Raw genomic sequence first — 19,481 nt, forward strand, 5'->3', positions numbered from 1 at the left:
CATATTTTTTGGGTCCACTCATCTGTTGTGGGGCATCTGGTCTGTTTCCATATTTTATCAGCCCTTTGTCTTTAAGTCAGTATCTCCTTTTGTAGCTCAGGCTGACCTTGATCTTGGTTTGTAAACCAAGCTGGCCTAAAATTTGAGATCTTCCTGCCTCTGTATCCTGAGTGCTGGGCTTACACACTATCACACCCAGCTTTAGTTAACTATTTTTGTCTGAAAGTTATTTTGGTCATTTGTTGAATTTACAGTGTATTCATTATATGTACACAGTGGAAAAAAAATCCAAAACAACTATTTTTAGGAGTTGTAGGGAAACTCAGTGATTTAAATTAGACAGTGTCATAATGTAAAAATTATAGATCAAGTTAAACTGACACAGAATTGTTTCATGAAGCTTTAATTGTATTATTTTTTTGATGTCAGTTGTGGGCCTGGGTGCTGTTCCTAAGCCTTCTTCCTTAAGGCTGATCCTCTACCACCTGAGCCACAGCTCTGCTTCTAACGTTTTGGTAGCTAATTGGGGATAAGAGTCTCTCAGACTTTTCCCACCCATGTTGGCTTCAAACCATGATCCTCAGATCTCAGACTCCTAAGTACCTAGGATTGCAGGTGTGAGCCATAGGCACTTGGCAGAAGGCTTTAGATTTTTTTTTTCTTTTTGGTCCAGTCGTGAACTCTGGGCCTGGGCATTGTCCCTCAGCTCTTCAGCTCAAGGCTAGCACTCTACCACTTGAGCCACAGTGCCACTTCTGGCTTTTTTCTTTTTGCTTATGTGGTGCTGAGGAATCGAACCCAGGGCCTCAGGCATGCAAGGCAAGTGCTCTACCACCGAGCCACCTTCCCAGCCCCAAGGCTTTAGATTTTTAATAACTACTTATTATAAACTTGTTTGTTCCTTGCTACATGCATATATTTCCTTTAAAGTTTGAAGTTAGAAAGCTATTCATATTTACTAGTGGTTCCAAGTAGAGTCTGATTTCAGATGTTCACTGTATTTAACACATGCTGGTATAATCTCCTCATAGGTAGAATACAGAGAGATGGATGAGAGTTTGGCCAACCTCTCAGAAGATGAGTATTATTCAGAAGAAGAGAGAAATGCCAAAGCAGAGAAGGAAAAGAAGCTACCACCACCACCTCCTCAAGCCCCACCTGAGGAAGAAAATGAAAGTGAGCCTGAAGAGCCATCTGGTGAGTAGAGTGACCAACCATGACTTCTTTTATTCTAGAAATAAGAATAGGATATTCTACTTCACAGTATTGTGTTATTTATGTCTTCATCTTTGGTTTCTGCTTTGCTGTTGGGGTTCTTGCCTTGTGTGTCTATGTGTATGTATACATATCGGCAGTTTCTGTGTGTATTTCTGTCCATATCTTGGAGGAAAGGAAAGGATGGTACTGTTCTGGAAGGACAGTGGCAATATAATTTGGGTAGAAAGTAGGGAAAATAAATGATTAGAGAAAACATATAACCTTAAACTCAAAGAACGAGTTCTGTCAATGATGATTCTGATTGATAGCTTAAAGGAAACATGATTTGCAAATTAAAAATTATGCATTTGTAATATACTTTCCGATAAAAACCTTTATGGTTTGAGTCAATTTTGAGAAGAGCACTTTTTTGGTGAATGATTGTAAATAAATATATATTTTCTTTTTTTTTTCTTTTTTTTTGGTTATGGGCTTGAACTCTGGGCCTCGGTACTCTTCCCTCAGATCTTCAGCTCAAGGCGAGTGCTCTACCACTTGAGCCATAGCACCACTTCTGATTTTCTGGTGTTAATTAGAGATTAGAGTCTCACAGACTTTCCTGCCTGGGCTGGGTTTGAACCACAATCCTCAGATCTCAGCCTGCTTAGTAGCTAGAATTACAGGTGTGAGCCACTAGACCCAGCTTTCTTTTTCTCTCTCTTTTTTTTTTTTTGGCCAGTCATGGGACCTGAACTCTGGGCCTGGGCGCTGTCCCTCAGCTCTTCAGCTCAAGGCTAGTGCTCTACCACTTGAGCCACAATGCCATTTACGGCTTTTTCTGCTTGTGGGATGCTGAGGAATCAAACCGAGGGCCTCATGCATGCAAGGCAAGCACTCTACCACTAGGCCACCTTCCCAGTCCTTCTTTCTCTTTTTTTAAAGACATAGTCTCTGTAGCTCATATTGGTCTTGAAACTTGGAACTTGAGATTCTCCTGCCCTCACCTCAGGAGTGCTGGGATACTAGGCATGAACTACCATGCCTGGCTCCTTGTAATCATTTTTATATTTCATTAACTCCAGGCCCACTCACTTCGGTAGTCTTTTTAGCCATATATCTTCTTATTAAATAGTCATACAAAGAGGTTTCAATTCCAGAAGTCAGGTTATGACTGCAAACCATCTTGATCCATGCCACTGCTATATCTTTTTAAAATAAGATCCCAAGCCAGGCGCTGCTGGCTCATGCCTATAATCCTAGCTACTCAGGAGGCTGAGATCTGAGGATCGAGGTTCAAAGCCAGCCCGGGCAGGAAAGTTCGTGAGACTTTTATCTCCAATAAACCACTAGAAAACCAGAAGTGGTGCTGTGGCTCAAGCAGTAGAGCGCTCGCCTTGAGCTGAAGAGCACAAGGACAGCACAAGGACAGCGCCACGTTCAAGCCCCACGACCGACAAAATAAATAAATAAAAATAAGATCCCAATTTCATATCATATCTGTTACAGCATCAAGTATTAATTTTAATTCAGGTTTAGAGCTGAATTCTGACTAAAATTCTTAAAAATTTATATAATTTCCAAAGTAAAATGTAGTAAAGGAATACTATTTGAAAACAGTGAAAGATTAGATTCTAGTTTCTTTCATCCCAAGGTTTTTCAAGAAGTGATTTTTCCTAGAACTTAAAATGATTTATTACTCGTGTCTTTGTTAGAAAGTTTCTCATCTCAGTGGTGACAAATGTCTAAACACATGCCTAATTTTTTTAATATCAACACTCATGTTGTTGATTTTTCCTCTTATATTTAGCTGTCTTCCCTTCTTCTGTCATATCTCCACACCTCTTTTACTCCTCTATTCATTGTTTTATACTATTTTTGTTCCTTAACCTTTTTTTTTTTCTTCTGCCTTTGCTGTGCATCTGCTAACAAAATAATTGTCATAAATTGCCGCTACTTTCTCAGGTCAAGGCTGTCTTAAGTATTATGCAATGATGCATAACATATGCATCTGATATCTCAGATGCTACTTTACCTTCTCTTAATGTGGTCCTCAGTATTTTCAGTATGATAAACTTTTTTTATTTTCTGCTTCTTCATCTCTTTCCTGCCTAGAGGCCAAATCTCTCTGCTCAGGACAAGCTGATAATCTTCTTTATCCTCTGAAAATTTTAAACCAAGTTTTGATTTGGGTATTTTCTTTTTTGTGAATGAAGTATGTTTTTATTACATAAATGCCAGGCATTGTTCCTATACAGAGTATTGCAGCAAAGGGATTTAGGATTTGAAGAACCATCCTTTTTCTACTTAACTATAACATAGTACTACTTTACTATAACATAGTACTACTATACTATAACTATTTCACTTTAAATAGATTATCTTAATATATTTTGGGGAATTTTATCTAAGTTGAGGATCTTCAGTGCTTAGAGTTGTTTTGATAACAGCTGTAATTTTTCAGTATATAAAATAACAAAATTAACCAGACATCAGTAGCTCACATCTATAATCCTAGCTATTCCAGATGCAGATCTGGAAGATCTTAACTCAAGGCCAACTAGGCAAAAAGTTTGTGAGACTCCCCCTCCCCCCAATCTTAACTGAGTAAGCATTAGCTGAGTGCTTGCTGGTAGCTTGCACCTGTAATTCTTTTTTTTTTGGTCGGCCATGGGGCTTGAACTCTGGGTCTGGGCACTGTCCCTCAGCTCTTCAGCTCAAGGCGAGCGCTCTACCACTTGAGCTACAGCGCCACTTCTGGTTTTCTGGTGGTTTATTGGAGATAGGAGTCTCACAGTCTCTCCTGCCCGGGCTGGCTTTGCACCGGGATCCTCAGATCTCAGCCTCCTGAGTAGCTAGGATTACAGGCGTGAGCCACCAGCGCCCGGCTTCTTTTTTTTTTTTTTTTTGCCGGTCGTGGGGCCTGAACTCTGGGCCTGGGGACTGTCCCTCAGCTCATCAGCTCAAGGCTAGTACTCTACCACTTGAGCCACAGCGCCACTTCCAGCTTTTTCTGCTTATGTGGTGCTGAGGAATCAAACCCCAGGGCCTCATGCATGCAAGGCAAGCGCTCTACCACTGAACCACCTTCCCAGCTCGGCACCTGTAATTCTTGCTACTTAGGAGGTTGAGATCTGAAATCACGGTTTGAAGCCAGCCCAGGCAGAAGAGTCCATGAGACTTTTATCTCCAATTAAAAGCAGCAAAAGCTAGGCTGTGGAAGCATAGCTAAAGTGGAAGAGCACCAGCAATGATAGAAAGTTGAGAAAGAGTGAAAAGCCCAGAGTTAAATGCCCAGTACCAGATTGCACACAGAGACATAGATACACAAAGAATTGCAATAAGTATATTACAATCTTGAGAGAAGATGCTTGTTTCCTACTAAACCTTTTTATTTCAGTTTATATAGTGACTAGGAATTTATTTTAAAAATAGATAACATTTGCCTACATTTCACCCTTACCAATTTTTAAATTTTGGAAAATTTTGCTTTGCTTTCTGAAGTGTTAATTTTAAGTAAAAAGAACAACTTTGAGCTAGGCACTGATGGCTCACACCTATAATCCTAGCTATTCAGATGGCTGAGATCTGAGGATCATGGTTCAGAGCTAGCCCAGGCAGGATAAGTCTGTGAGACTTATCTCTAATTAACCACCAGAAAACCAGAAATGGAATTGTGCTCAAAGTGGTAGAGTGCTAGCTTTGGACAAAATAGCTCAGGAACTGTACCCAAGGCCGTCGGTTTAAGCCCCAGGACTGACAAGAGAAAGAAAGAAAAAAAAAACAAAACCAACTTTGTTCATTTGGAAAGCACAAGTCTTGTGATGTCAGAGGATCAAACAATTTGGAGAAGTTCTAGGAATGCCTGGAGAGGAGGAAGCTAGAAAACCATATTGTGGGTAACCTTGGTCAGGAATTTGAGCAGGTGTGGAGTAATAGGAATCTAACTCAGGATTTTTTAGCATGCCAGACAAGAATTGTAATACTAAGTTTAGGTTCTGTAACATAAAAAAGGTTGAACTGCTATATTGCTATAGAAGAATCAATCTGATATTCTGTGTAAGAGATGGGGTAAAGGAATTAAAGATGAGGATTGGAGAGACAAGTACTTTGGTAATTGGGTTTAGTTGATTTCAGCCAATGGAAAAATGTTCTCGGTATTATTTGATATCAAATATCAGTTGATATTTTGGGGGAGATTGTTGGGGTTGGAACTTCGAGTTTCTTCATGCTAAGCACATACTCTACCACTGATTTATATAGCCAGACTCCAAAGGTGTTTTTTTTGTGTTTATTTTTTAACAGAAACTGATTTTTTTGTTGTTGTTGTTCTTGTTTGTTTTTTGGATTGGGTTTGTTTTATTGGGAAACAGTTTTCTAGATTTAAACATTGGTTTTGCATTTTCAATTTTTGATCATAACTTTCTGTAGCGTTGTGTAGTTCTGATAAATAGGTAAATAAGAAGCTTTAATATCAAATACTGTTTTTAAACCTACCTTATTTTGTTTAAATGTTTCTGTGTATTTTTGTACTTACTGTATCACGACATATTTGTTTTCAAAAAATGATGGTTTTGTGTCCTAGAACCTTTTCTATAAAAATGAAAACTTCCTCTCTTCCTCCTTAGGTCACAGCAATGATCCCCTGTTCATTGAGTATGTTTGATTATTAATAGTGTCATATAACAGTGGAGCATCTATAAAAGAATAAAATTTCACTCAATTGTACTTTATTAGTTTAGAATAATTTCCCCACCATTGAAGTAGCCTTCTATTGGAAAAAATTTTTTTCTGTTATTTTGTTTCATTTTGTTTTTTGGCAATAATGGGGATTAAACTCAGGCTTCAGGCTTGTAATATGCCATTTGAGCCACACCTCCTGTATTCTATATATATTGGATCATTCTTCCGTTTTTATTTTCATACAAAAGCATGCTTTAGTTCTCACCTCTACTGTCTTAGCAACTGAAATTTACTATAAGAATCTTGATATTTCCAAGTCTTAGATTTGTACTACAGAACTCTGATTTGAAAAGATATATTTTATTTTGAGTTAGATGTAGTTTTGTTGTATATTGTCTGAAACATTAATGAAAATGTGTTGGAGGGGGAGGCAGTATTGAAAAGTGCCTGCTTGAACAACATTCCTAGCTCTAAAAGGAAGCTTGGAATAGGCTATTAGGATACCTTTCTCAAAGCTTCTTCAAGTTAATGAAATTCTCAGATTGATCAGAAGTGTGTGTGTGTGTGTGTGTGTGTGTGTGTGTGTGTGTGTAAAAGCACTTGCCCGTATGTGCCATTTTTTTCAGTGAGGAAGGCTTCATTAAGCATTGGTTAACTGAAGTGTGTGTGTGTGTGTGTGTGTGTGTGTAAAAGCACTTGCCCGTATGTGCCATTTTTTTCAGTGAGGAAGGCTTCATTAAGCATTGGTTAACTGCTGACAACTAACAGCTCTATGCTATTAATATAATCTACTTTATTGATGGAATTAGGAAAGATGCTTATCTTGTTTATATTCTTTTGGGCTAGAGTTTTTCTATTCTAGAATTTATTTCTTTCTTGAACATGGTATCTTTGGAAGTATAAATATGGTTAAAAGAAAAGCTGTTAATAAGTTGACAAAAATCATTGATGTGAGAGTTTGGCATAACAAAAAGTCTATGTTTTCAATTTTACAATTTATCACATGACCCCGATGATGTAACAAACTGTGAGGTGAAAATAATTTAAAAATTTACATTGAGCTGGGAAGTGTAGCTCAGTGGCAAAGCTTTTGCTTAGCCTGAGCAAGACCCTAAGTTGTAAAAATGCTAAATAACCCATATTATATGAAAGGTATAGGTAGAAGTTTGGTTCAGTGACATTTGATCACAAGGGCAATTATGAAGATTTTCACATAACAAAAGATTGAGGACCAAAAAGATTTGATTATTCATAATAAAGTGCAAACGCAGAATCTTTTAAATTATCTTTCAAAATGAAGGGAAGGGCTGAGAAGGTGGCTCAGTGGTAGAGTGCTTGCCTCCCATGCATGAGGCCCTGGGTTTAATTCCTCAGCACCACATAAGCAGAAAATGCGGAAGTGGCGCTGTGGCTCAAGTGGTAGGGCTCTGGTCTTGAGCTGAAGAGTTGAGGAACAAGCCTAGGCCCAGAGTTCAGCCTCTACAACCTACCAAAAAAAAAAAAAAGAAGGGAAACATCAAAACATTGTAAGCTTGCATTAACTAATTTTCTATGTGAATTGCCTTATTAAACATTGTGCCTTAGTTTTGTTGAAATTCAGCTCTATATTTTGGAATATACAGTATTTTATTCTTAATAAGAATTTACTCTTTAAAAAAATCTAAAATCCTTATGTTTGTATTTGTCAATTACATCATTGCTTATTTATTCAGTATATGAATCCATTAAAAAATTGAAGAGAAAAGCCAAGGATTGATTTCCTTACTTAAAAAAAAGTAATCCATGCTGCTGATAGCTCCTTATTTTGTGTGATTCTTTGCTTGTAAAGTGCCTTGCTCTCTCTGCAAAGCCAACATATCGACAGCAGTTGGTAGCAGGTGTCGGGGATAGTGGCAAGTACCTGCATAGTTATGGTCAGAGTTCAGGTGAATAAATTTGGGTGTTTTTTTGTTTTTTTTTGTAGGTCGTGGGGCTTGAACTTGGGGTCTGGGTGCTGTCCCTGAGCTCTTTATGCTCAATGCTAGCATTCTACCACTTTGAGCCACAGGTTTTCTGTTGGTTAATTGGAGATAAAAGTCTCTGGCTATGAACTACAATGCTCAGATCTCAGCCTCCTGTGTAGCTAGCATTACAAGTGTGGGTGACTAGCACATAGCTTAAGTTTAGCTCTTTTTATTATTTTTTTATTTTTTATTTTTTTGAGTCCAGTCGTGGGCCTGAACTCTGAGCCTAGGCGCTGCCCCTCAGCTCTTCAACTCAAGACTAGCGCTCTACCACTTGAGTCACAGCGCCACTTCTGGCTTTTTTTTTTTTTTTTTGCTTATGGGTGCTGAGGAATCAAACCCAGGGCCTCAAGCATGCAAGGCAAGCGCTTTACCACTGAGCCACCTTCCCAGCCCCTTTATTATTTTTTTAAATCATGTATAACAATTCTCAGATTTCTCTCTATATACCTACATGTGGAGTCAGAGGAGAGGTAGCTTTCAATTTTGGTGAAAATTACCTCTACAGGAAAAATTACAGGATTTTTATTACACCTCACTGCTCAGTAGATGACCTGTCTGTAGATTTACCAGATGTGTCTGGGGAATTCACTACTAATAGATTGTCAGATTGTCTTTTAGACCTGCTAGTGTGAACTAAATTGTCTTTTAGACCTGCTAGTGTGAAGTAAATGCCTAGAATTATTTGAATACTAATCATATGAAATACGATGCATAATTGATTCAGAAAACAGACATAGGATTAATTTTCTTGATAGGTTTTTCTTTTCTTTTTTTTTTTTTTTTGGGTCCGGTCGTGGGGCCTGAACTCTGGGCCTGGGCGCTGTCCCTCAGCTCTTCAGCTCAAGGCTAGCGCTCTACCACTTGAGCCACAGCGCCACTTCTGGCTTTTTTCTTTTTGCTTATGTGGTGCTGAGGAATCGAACCCAGGGCCTCAGGTTTGCAGGGCAAGCGCTCTACCACTGAGCCACCTTCCCAGCCCCTGATTTGTTTTTCTTGAGTAGCATCATTTCAAATTTCTGACTTAGAATTGTGTCTAAAATAATTTACCAGAAGACTAAGGAAAATAATATGACAATCTGAAAAAGATGATCTAGATCAACTCAGAATTCCTATATTTTGAGAGATCTATAACTGGACCAAGATAACTAAACTGCATAACACTTGGTCCTACTCTCAGATTATTTATATAATGCCTGGCATAAGATGAAAATGTATACATATTTAATAGAAGGGGGACCTCATTTGTGCATTACATTTCAGTTTAATTCTAGAAGGTCTTTGAGGCAGGAACGGCCAAAAGTAGAGGATTGGTTATGTGGAGGGAAATTTCCTTTCAAAAAAGGAATAGTTATTCTAATCACAAAATAAGATTCTTCCAGATGTGGCTCCTCACTCACTTTATTCTACCCACATAAGCTATATAACTATGCTTTGATGCTGGTATAGTGCTGGATCTTAAGAGTTCAAAGATAAAGATTAGACTCTTCTGCAAAGAATTTGGTCCAGATGGGTGCAATTGTTAGCAATTGGCTATACACTGTAGTGAGGACACTACAATAAAGTTGGATACAAAGTGGCGAGAGAATTCAGAAGGTTTAATTTTTAAAGTGTTAGATAACAATTGTATGAATCTATTGTGTAAGTCTGTTTTGAAGTAATATATATTTTGAAGTAATATATATTTTGTTGACTAAATCTAGCTAATTAAAATAGACATTACCTCCCATAGTTATCTCTTTTGTGGTGAGACTGCTTAATATTCTACCTTCAGTAGTTTTCAAGAATACAATGTGTTATCACTAACATAGTCACCATATTGTACAATTGCTCTCTTAGTGTTTTAAAATAAAGTTTTTGTTCACAATTGGATTTGGGAAATATTACATTAGACTTAAAGGAATGATGTTGAAGCAGTTTTAGGTTCATTGGGTTTTAGATCTTTACTGTTTTTGTCTGGCAAAACTGTTGAGTCAGATGCTTGGTCTTTTGAGAGATTGAGCTTCTTAATGTGTGAGTAAATTTTATTGATTATTTTGCCTTTTTTTTTTTTTTTTGTCGGTCACGGGCTTGAACTCTGGGTCTGGGCGCTGTCCCTCAGTTATTCTGCTCAAGGCGAGCACTCTACCACTTAAGCTACAGCGCCATTTCCAGTTTTCTGGTGGTTTATTGGAGATAAGAGTTTCACGGACTTTCCTGCCCAGGCTGGCTTTGAACCGAGATCCTCAGATCTCAGCCTCCTCAGTAACTAGGATTTCAGGCTTGAGCCACTGGCGCCCAGCCATGTTTTGCTTTTTATTAAGGATAAATTATTTGTTTAGTTTTCTTTTCTTTTCTTTTTTCTTGATATATATATATTGTCAGTCATGGGCCTGAACTCTGGGCCTGGACGCTATCCCTTAGCTCTTCAGCTCAAGGCTAGCTCTCTACCACTTGAGCCACAGTGCCACTTCTGTCATTTTCTGCTTATATGGTGTTGAGGAATTAAACCCAGGGCCTCATGCATGCAAGGCAAGCGTTCTACCACTGAGCCACCTTCCCAGCCCCAACTTTATTTTCTTAATAACATCTTAGATTATTACTCTTTTTGCCACCATTGTTTATTTGATCTGGTTATATTGTACTTAAAGAGTGCCTCATACCTGTAATCCTAGCTACTCAGGAGGCTGAAATCTGAGAGGATTGTAGTTCAAAGCCAGCCTGGGCAGGAAAGTTCTTGAGACTCTCTGGCCCTGTGGCTCAAAGTGGTAAAACAGTGGCCTAGAGCAAAGAAGCCCAGGGACAGTGCCAACCCCTGAATTCAAGCCCTAGAACTGACAACAACAAAAACAAAAATAACAATCAAAATCTATTTGTCAACTCTATCAAATAACAAATGTAACATTTTTGCCATATTTACTGATCACAAATGTTAAACTTTTTTGTTTTTTTTTTTTTGTGGATTGTGGGGCTTGAACTCTGGGCCTGGGTGCTGTCCCTCAGCTCTTCAGTTCAAGGCTAACACTCTACCACTTAAGCCACAGTGCCACTTCTGGCATTTTCTGCGCACATGGTGCTAAGGAATCGAACCCAGGGCCTCATGCGTGCAAGGCAAACACTGTACCACTGAGCCACCTTTCCAGCCCACAGATGTTAAACTTGTGAAGATAGGATTTTGTGGGTTTTTTCTTTTGATTTTTATATTTTATTTGTGGAACACAGATTGATGCTTATGAAGTTATATCTTCTTCATATAAGTCTAAACCTAAGGTTTACTTACAGTGGGAGGGAAATTGTTCATATCTAGGAAGAAGAAAATTGCCAGAATTCTGAGAATCTCAGATTGAGCAAAGCAAAAGGATTTTCTTATTAGAAAATTTTCATTGTTATCCGGTATGTATTGTTGCAATAGTACTTCTATCTATCTAGCTAGCTAGCTAGCTATGCCAGTCCTGGGGCTTGAACTCTGGGCACTGTCCCTGAGCTGCTTTTGCTCAAGGCTAGCACTCTGCTACTTGAGCCACAGCAGCACTTCTGCCTTTTTCTGTTTATGTGGTACTCAGGAATTGAACCCAGACTTCATGCATGTTAGGCAAGCATTCTACCACTAAGCCACATTCCTAGCCCACAATAGTACTTTTTTTTTTAGACTGCTCTTTCTTTTTTTTATTTTTATTTTTTATTGTAAAGATACTATATAGAGGGTTACAGTTACATGAGTAAGGCAATGAGGACACTTCCTATTGAGCATTGTTACCCCCTCCATTGTTTTCCCCCTACCATCCCTTCCCTCCCTACCTTCCCCGAGGTTCTTTTTTTTTTTTATTGTGATTAAGTGATTACATAATTTCCCAAATTTCACAGTATTGTGGAATAATGATGCTCATTTAAAGTCACAAGTTCATTCCAACTTTCCTGGAGCAAATTGTCTATCACAGTCTATAACATATAACGGTGTACACATATACACCATACATGTGATCAGCAGCAATGGGATATTTAGTAGTGGCTCGACCAGATGAGTGGGAGTTCTTTGTTTCTTAAGTCCTGTTAGTTTTGTCGTATCACCTAACATTTTGGATTTAGCATCCACTTATCAGGGAGACCATGTACCGTTTGTCTCTTTGCTCCTGGCTTACCTCACTCAACATGATTCCTTCTAGCTCCATCCATTTCCCTGCAAATGCCATTATTTTGTCATTTCTAATGGCTGCATAATATTCCATTGTGTATAGATACCACAATTTTTGGATCCATTCATCTTGGTGGGGCATCTGGGTTGTTTCCATATCCTAGCTATTGTGAACAGTGCTGCAATAAACATGGAGGTGCATATGTCCTTGTATATTGGTTCCTGTTGTTCAGGGTAGATACCTAGAAGTGGTATGACTGGGTCATAAGGGAGGTCAATCTTTAGCTTTCTAAGGACCCTCCAGACTGCTTTCCAAAGTGGCTGTATAAGTGTACATTCCCACCAGCAGTGTAATAAGATTCCTTTTTCTCCACATCCCCTCCAGCATTTGTCGTTGGCTGATTTGTGGATGTGGGACATTCTGACTGGGGTAAGGTGGTATCTCAGGGTTGTCTTTATTTGCATTTCCTTCACTACCAAGGATGATGAACATTTCCTCATGTGTTTCTTTGCCATTTTTATTTCTTCATTTGAGAAGTCCCTCTTTAGTTCCCTTGCCCATTTAGTAATTTGTTTGTTAGGTTTGGGAGGGATTAGTTTTTTGAGTTCCCTGTATATACAGGATGTTAACCCCTTGTCTGATATATTGCTGGTAAATATTTTTTCCCAATTAGTTGTTTGTCTTTCTAGCTTGGTTGCGATAGCTTTAGCTGTGCAGAAGCTTTTTATTTTAAGGTAGTCCCATTTGTTGAGTCTCTATCCAATTTGTTGTGACCCTGGGACTCTGTTCAGGAAGTTCCTTCCTGTGCCTATTAGTTCAAGTGTCTCTCCTACTCTGTTCTGCAGTAGTTTCAGAGATTCAGGTTTAATGTTAAGGTCTTTAATCCATTTTGAGTTGATCAACATGGTGATAGGCTGGGTTCCACTTTTAGTCTTCTGCATGTTGGCCGCCCAGTTTTTCCAGCACCAGTGGTTGAAGAGGCTGTTTCTTCCATTGTATGTCAAAGACTATTTTTAAATGGATATGGGAAAGTATGAACAAGGTAGAAAAATGGTAATCACAGTCGTTACCAAATAATGAATGCTAACTACTGTGTCCGACACTGTTTAATGTTAAGGTCTTTAATCCATTTTGAGTTGATGTTGGTGCATGGTGATAGGCTGGGGTCCACTTTTAGTTTTCTGCATGTGGCTGCCCAGTTTTCCCAGCACCAGCGGTTGAAGAGGCTGTGTTTCTTCCATTGCATGTCTTTGGCTCCTTTGTCGAATATCAGCTGGCTGTAGGCCTGTGGATTTATTTCTGGATCTTCTATTCTGTTCCACCACAATAGTACTTTTAATAGAAGCTCTAAAATAAAGTTTAATATTCTCTTTAAAGCAAGTTAGCAACATAACACAGCATCTGAATTATGCTTTTCTATGGAACATTTTGAGGTGTACTATATGAACCAGTGCTTTGCACCCACTTAGGTAATTATCAAGATCTCTACTATGGAATGTCTAGGTAAATAAATAGCACATGAAAATTCAAAGTCTTTCCATCATTTCTAAAAGATTTACTTTTCTTTTTGGCTTGTAGAGCTCTTACTTTCCTCCTCTTCCTCCTCCCTTCTCCTCATTCCTCCTCCCTCCTCCCTTCTTCTCCCTCCTCTCTCCTCCCTCTTGTCATGGGGCTTGAACTCAGGGCCTGGGCACTGTCCCTGAGCTTTTTTTGCTCAAGGCTAGCATTCTACTATTTGAACCACAGCACCACTTCCAGCTTTTTCTGTGTATGTGGTACTGAGCAATGGAACCCAGGGCTTCATGCATGCTACCAAGCACTCTACCACTGAGCCACTTTCTCAGGCCTGAGCTTTTTATTTCTTTTTTTTTTTTTTTGTCGGTCGTGGGGCTTGAACTCTGGGCCTGGGCGCTGTCCCTCAGCTCTTCAGCTCAAGGCAAGCGCTCTACCACTTGAGCTACAGCGCCACTTCCGGTTTTCTGGTGGTTTATTGGAGATAGGAGTCTCACAGTCTCTCCTGCCCGGGCTGGCTTTGAACCGCGATCCTCAGATCTCAGCCTCCTGAGTAGCTAGGATTACAGGCGTGAGCCACCAGCGCCCGGCTTAGCTTTTTATTTCTTTGGATAAAAAAAAGTAAACTTGCATCTGGGGCCTGGGGCCTTACCCTAAAATCCTAGCTATTTGGAAGTTTGAGATCTTGAGATCATGGTTCAAAGCCAGCCCAGGGAAAGAAACTCTATGAGACTCTTTATCTTCAGTTAACCATTAGAAAACTGGAAGTGGTGCTCTGTGCTGGTGGCTCACACCTGTAATCCTAACTACTCTGGAGGCTGAGATCTAAGGATCATGGTCCAAAGCCAGCCTGGGCTGGAAAGTCCATGAGACTCTTATCTCCAGTAAACCACTAGAAAACTGGAACTGGCCCTGTGGCTCAAGGGGTAGAGCCCTGGCCTTAAGCTGAAGAGCGCAGGGATAGCACCCAAGCCCAGAGTTCAAGCTCCATGACCGACAAAAAAAAAAAAGAAAAAAGAAAAACTGGAAGTGGATCTGTGGCTCCAAGTGTGGTAGAGCGCTAGCTTTGAGTGAAAAAGCTCAAGGACAGCGCCTGGGCCCTGAGTTTCAAACCCTACAGAAAAAAATAAGATTGTTAAACTTCCCACTGGCGCGACTTTAGTGGTGCAGTTACTGTTCTAGGTAGGCTTCCATTTTGAGCAGAACAATGTTCTCTGTTCTAGATCATTAGGTTTAGGTCAGTGTTTTAAATTAACCCTGGGATTGCTGTTTTCGTCAAAACCCACAAATTTCATTTAGAATATGTTTTTGACACAGTAGGGATCACAGCACTGTTAAAAGGCCTCTTGTGTGTGCTGCAAAGGAACCACTCCCTGAGGCTTTTTCTTCTGTCTTGTATAGGCTACATCTGAAAACTCAATTTACTTGGTTAACTTTCTTCTTGTGGCTATAAATCATGTATTCTGTAAGCAGATAGGTTGCAGGAAAAAAATGAGCAGTTTACACGGATGATGTTTTTAAGAGAGTAGGTAGGCAGCATGAGGTAGCAGTAATTGCTGATAAATCCTTTCTCAATTTTTACTGCCTTTGGTGTGGTCAGTTTAGCTCTGTTGACCAATTACTTTTTTCGCTGTGTCTTTCTTCATGCTCATAAGTCATATAACTGCCTCAGCATCAGTTGAATTTTTTGGTACCCCCCAATTTTAAAGTCTTTTTTTTTTCTTTCTTTCTTTTTGGGTCCGGTCGTGGGGCCTGAACTCTGGGCCTGGGAGCTGTCCCTCAGCTCTTCAGCTCAAGGCTAGCGCTCTACCACTTGAGCCACAGCGCCACTTCCGGCTTTTTTCTTTTTGCTTATGTGGTGCTGAGGAATCGAACCCAGGGCCTCATGCATGCAAGGCAAGCGCTCTACCACTGAGCCACCTTCCCAGCCCCCAATTTTAAAGTCTTTTTAAACCCATACTTCTGAGTTCTTTATTTCCAGCTATCTTTAGAAAACAGTCATTTAATTTTACTTGCTTATATTCCAAGTTTTCCATTTTTTTCCATTGTATTACTACTAGTCTTTTGAGTTTAAAAACCTTAGAGTCATCTTGAGAGTATTTTATCTGTTTTGCCAAATCTATTGTTCTATCCTATCGTAGCTTCCCCTCCCCTTTTTTTTTGGTGCCAGTTCTGGAGCTTAAACTCATGCCGTCCCTGAGCTTGTGGGCTCAAGGCTAGTGCTCTTACCACTTGAGCTACAGCTCTAGTTCTGGCTTTTTTGGTGGTTGATTGGATGAGTCTCATAGTCTTTCCTGCTCTGGCTAGATTTGATCCTTATCCTCAGATCTCAGACTCCCGAGTAGCACTAGGATTACAGACCGGCTTCTTCATAATCCTTTGATTTGCTATGTCTTATCTGCTTACCCAGTATTCAAACATTCAAAGTAGGTTTCACTTCACATTTGAATTATTTCAGTAGCCTTTCAGTTGGCTCTCCTTTGTCTGGGTCCCTCTACTCCATCTGTACCAAGTGGCCAAATTAGTTTAACTAGAATATGACTTGTTTTGCTACTTTCTTTCAAAAACCATTACTATTAAGATACCTTAATTTAGACTCAAAGATGACCCTTCCCTCCACTTGTCTCCCATTACTCTTTCTACCATCTGCTATGGTAAACAGGTGTCCTGCCCAGTTCTCGGCATACTCAATGTCTGTTTTCTTCTTACCTGTGAATGTTCTGGCTCTTAGTGGTGGTTCTTGTTTTCTCAGTCTATCCAAATGTCTCTAGACTTGTGCAAAAAAAGCTTTCCCAATCCTTAAGTGTGTATTAGCTTATTCCCTTAAAAAAACAAAACAAGCTGGGCACTGGTGGCTCAAAGACAGGCCAGGTAGGAAAGTCTTATCTCCAGTTAGCTACCAAAAAAGCTGGAAGTAGAGCAGTGGCTCAAGTGTTACAGTGCTAGCCTGAACAGAAAACATTCAGGCCCTGAGTTCAAGCACCAGAACCAGCACTTAAAAAACAACTAAAAAACTTCTTGGTGGAATTTTATCCTCTTTGCCCAAACAGATGATAAAAATCCTTTGGGAACTTTACCTCTTCTGTGTTTGCATTTATGGTTGGCAATTTGGGAGGCAGGTATTCAATAAATATCAAGTTAAATGAGAAACAGAACTAATTATTAACACAGTAATGATTACATGGCCAAAGATTATTTTAACTTCTGAAATATTGTCCTTGCAAGTTTATCAAGTTCATTTTGAGATAAACAAGTTCACAGTCACCGTTCCTTCCTTTTTTTCTCTTTCTCTCTTCCTCTCTTTTTCTCCTCCCTTCTTCTCCCTTCCCCTATCTCCTCTCTCCTTTTCTTCTCCCCCCTCCTTTCTCTTTGAATTTCTTGCTTTCTGTTATCCTGGTGCTTGAACTCAGACCTGAGGGCTATCCCTGAGTTTTTGTTTTTGTTTTTTGTTTTTACTCAAGGCTAGTATTCTACCACTCGAGCCACAGTTCTACTTCCAGCTTTTTGGTAGTTTATTAGAGATAAGACTCCAGGGTAGCTGACATTACAGGAGTAAGCCATCAGCACCTGGCTGGCTACACAGTCACTTTTATTCTGTAAATTTGGTTTTATTATCAATCTTTTTTTTGGGGGGGGGTTAGTAGTAGGGCTTGAATTCTGGCCCTGGGTGGGCACTGTCCCTGAGCTCTTCAGCTCAAAGCTAGTGCTCTACCACTTGAGCCACAGTGCCACTTCCAGCTTTTTCTGCTTATGTGGTGCTGAGGAATCGAACCCAAAACCTCTTGCATGGGAGGCAAGCATTCTACCATTGAGCCACCTTCCCAGCCCCAGCTGTAAATGTTTACATGTGTACTATTACTAGCAAAATGATTAGCTAGGTGTGATGTTGTACATTTGTAATCTCAGCACTCAGGAGGCTGAGGCAAGAGAAGTGAAAGGCATCCTGGGTGAGACCCTATCCAAAAAGAAGAAGAAAAAAGTAGCCAGGTACCTGTGATGCATGTCTGTAATTCTAACTACCCAGGAGGCTGAAATTTTGAGGATCATGATTTGAAGCCAGCCCAGTCTTGAGCTATAAAGCCTAGCACAAGTGTAGGGCCCTGAGCTCCTGTTTCATATGCCAAAAAAAGAAAGGAGGAAGAGGGGGAGGGAGAGGGGAAGGAGGAGAAAAGGGGGGAAAAGAGGAAAAAGAAAAAAGAGGGAAGGAGAGAGGAGGGAAAAGACAATCCTTTTCACCTTTTTTTACTTCTGACTTACAGCAAGCCAATTTTAGCACTTTTAACTTTTGTTTTCTATTTACATTATTTCTTGCAGATATGTCTTCTACTTGGTTTACTCTTTATTTGTCTGCTTGGGATTTTTATGTCTTTAAAAATTTTTTTTGTATTACGAGGGATTCCTTTAAAAAAATCTTTCTAGGGTATTGAACACTTTTTATATTTTTCTCATACTTTTTTTGGGTGGAGGGTGTTGTGGGGGCTTGAACTTGGTCTAAACACTGTTGCTGAACTTTTCTGCTCAAGGCTAGTGCACTCAGGGACTTGCCTGCCCTGGCTGACTTTGAACCAAGATCTTCGGATCTCAGCCTCCTGAATAGCTAGAATTACAGGCATGAGACACTGGTGGCCCGGCTCAAACTTGTTGTTGTTGTTTGTATGTTTGTTTTCTGTTTTGGGACTTGAACTCAAGACCTGGGGGCTGCCCCTGAGTCTTGAGGTCTTTTGCTCAAGTCTAGCAAGCTACCACTTGGAGCCACAGAGCCACTTTCCAGTTTTCTGGTGGTTAATTGGAGATAAGAAGGAGCCTGATGAGCCAGGTGTGGGTGCCAGGGGCTGATGGCTCAGTCCTGTAATCCTAGCTACTTTGGAGGCTGAGCTCTGAGGATCGTGTTCATTTTTATTTTTATTTATTTATTTGTGGGTCCGGTCGTGGGGCCTGAACTCTGGGCCTAGGCACTGTCCCTCAGCTCTTCAGCTCAAGGCTAGTGCTCTACCACTTGAGCCACAGCGCCACTTCCAGCTTTTTTTGTTTTGCTTATGTGGTGCTGAGGAACCGAACCCAGGGCCTCATGCATGCAAGGCAAGCGCTCTACCACTGAGCCACCTTCCCAGCCCCTGAGGATCGTGTTCAAAGCCAGCCTGGGCAGGAAAGTTCATGAGACTCTTATCTCCAATAAACCACTAGAAAACTGGAAGTGGTGCCATGGCTCAAGTAGTAGAGCACTCGCCTTGAGCTGAAGAGCTGAGGGACAGCGCCTAAGCCCAGAGTTCAAGCCCATGACCGACACCCCTTCCCCCCCAAAAAAGAGCCTCATGGACTTTCCTGGCCAGGCTAGCTTTGAACTGTAATCCTCAGATTTCAGCCTCTGGAGTAGCTGGGATTACAGGTGTGAGCCACCATTGTCCATCTCCGAAAGTTTTAATAGGGAATAAATGTGCCTCCATGGCACATGTCAGGAGCAAAATCATTGACTGTTATTGTTAATGCGCAAATATTGAAAACTCTGTTTGCTTTCCTATTGTGGCCTCCTCCTGCCCCTGATATGATTTAGTGTTCTGGTATACTTAGTTCTGTTTGGAACTGAAGCAGCAGTGGTTAACATTTTTTTTTTTTAACTCTGTGACATAGTTTTTAATGAATAATTCCACAATTTACTAGGATTAAATTACATGTGATTTAAACTTTTAAGTATAATTTAAACAGTAGGACCTATATTTTCAAGATGTTTGTAGATTGGGTTTAGTAATTGCACTTGGTCTTCATGATTATATGCTATTTTCCAGGGACTACAAACAATATATATGTACATTGTGCCTTGACTCTTAACTGATTATACCTTTCTAGAACCTCAGGACCATTTAGATAAGAACATAGTGACATAATCTTAGAAGATTTTTTTCTCTTTTAAGTATAGAGGGTCAAATATCATTTATTTAAATTTTGCATATACATAAGGATGAAAATTTCCCTTTAAAGT

At 39.9% G+C, this 19,481-nt stretch overlaps 1 protein-coding gene across 2 annotated transcripts in view; it reads left to right on the forward strand.

The window, feature by feature from the left end:
- The window catches only part of Kdm1a (lysine demethylase 1A), a 73,039-nt gene that overhangs the window by 8,343 nt on the left and 45,215 nt on the right, over positions 1-19,481 (forward strand). For both annotated transcript variants that reach the window (XM_042688651.1, XM_042688652.1), the window contains exon 2: positions 1,032-1,197. In XM_042688651.1, coding sequence (XP_042544585.1) covers positions 1,032-1,197 — 166 coding nt within the window. The remainder of the gene's footprint in view (positions 1-1,031; positions 1,198-19,481) is intronic.

The sequence above is a fragment of the Dipodomys spectabilis genome, unplaced genomic scaffold (assembly GCF_019054845.1).
Source record: "Dipodomys spectabilis isolate Male_0828 unplaced genomic scaffold, ASM1905484v1 ptg000118l, whole genome shotgun sequence".
NCBI classification, from domain to species: domain Eukaryota; kingdom Metazoa; phylum Chordata; class Mammalia; order Rodentia; family Heteromyidae; genus Dipodomys; species Dipodomys spectabilis.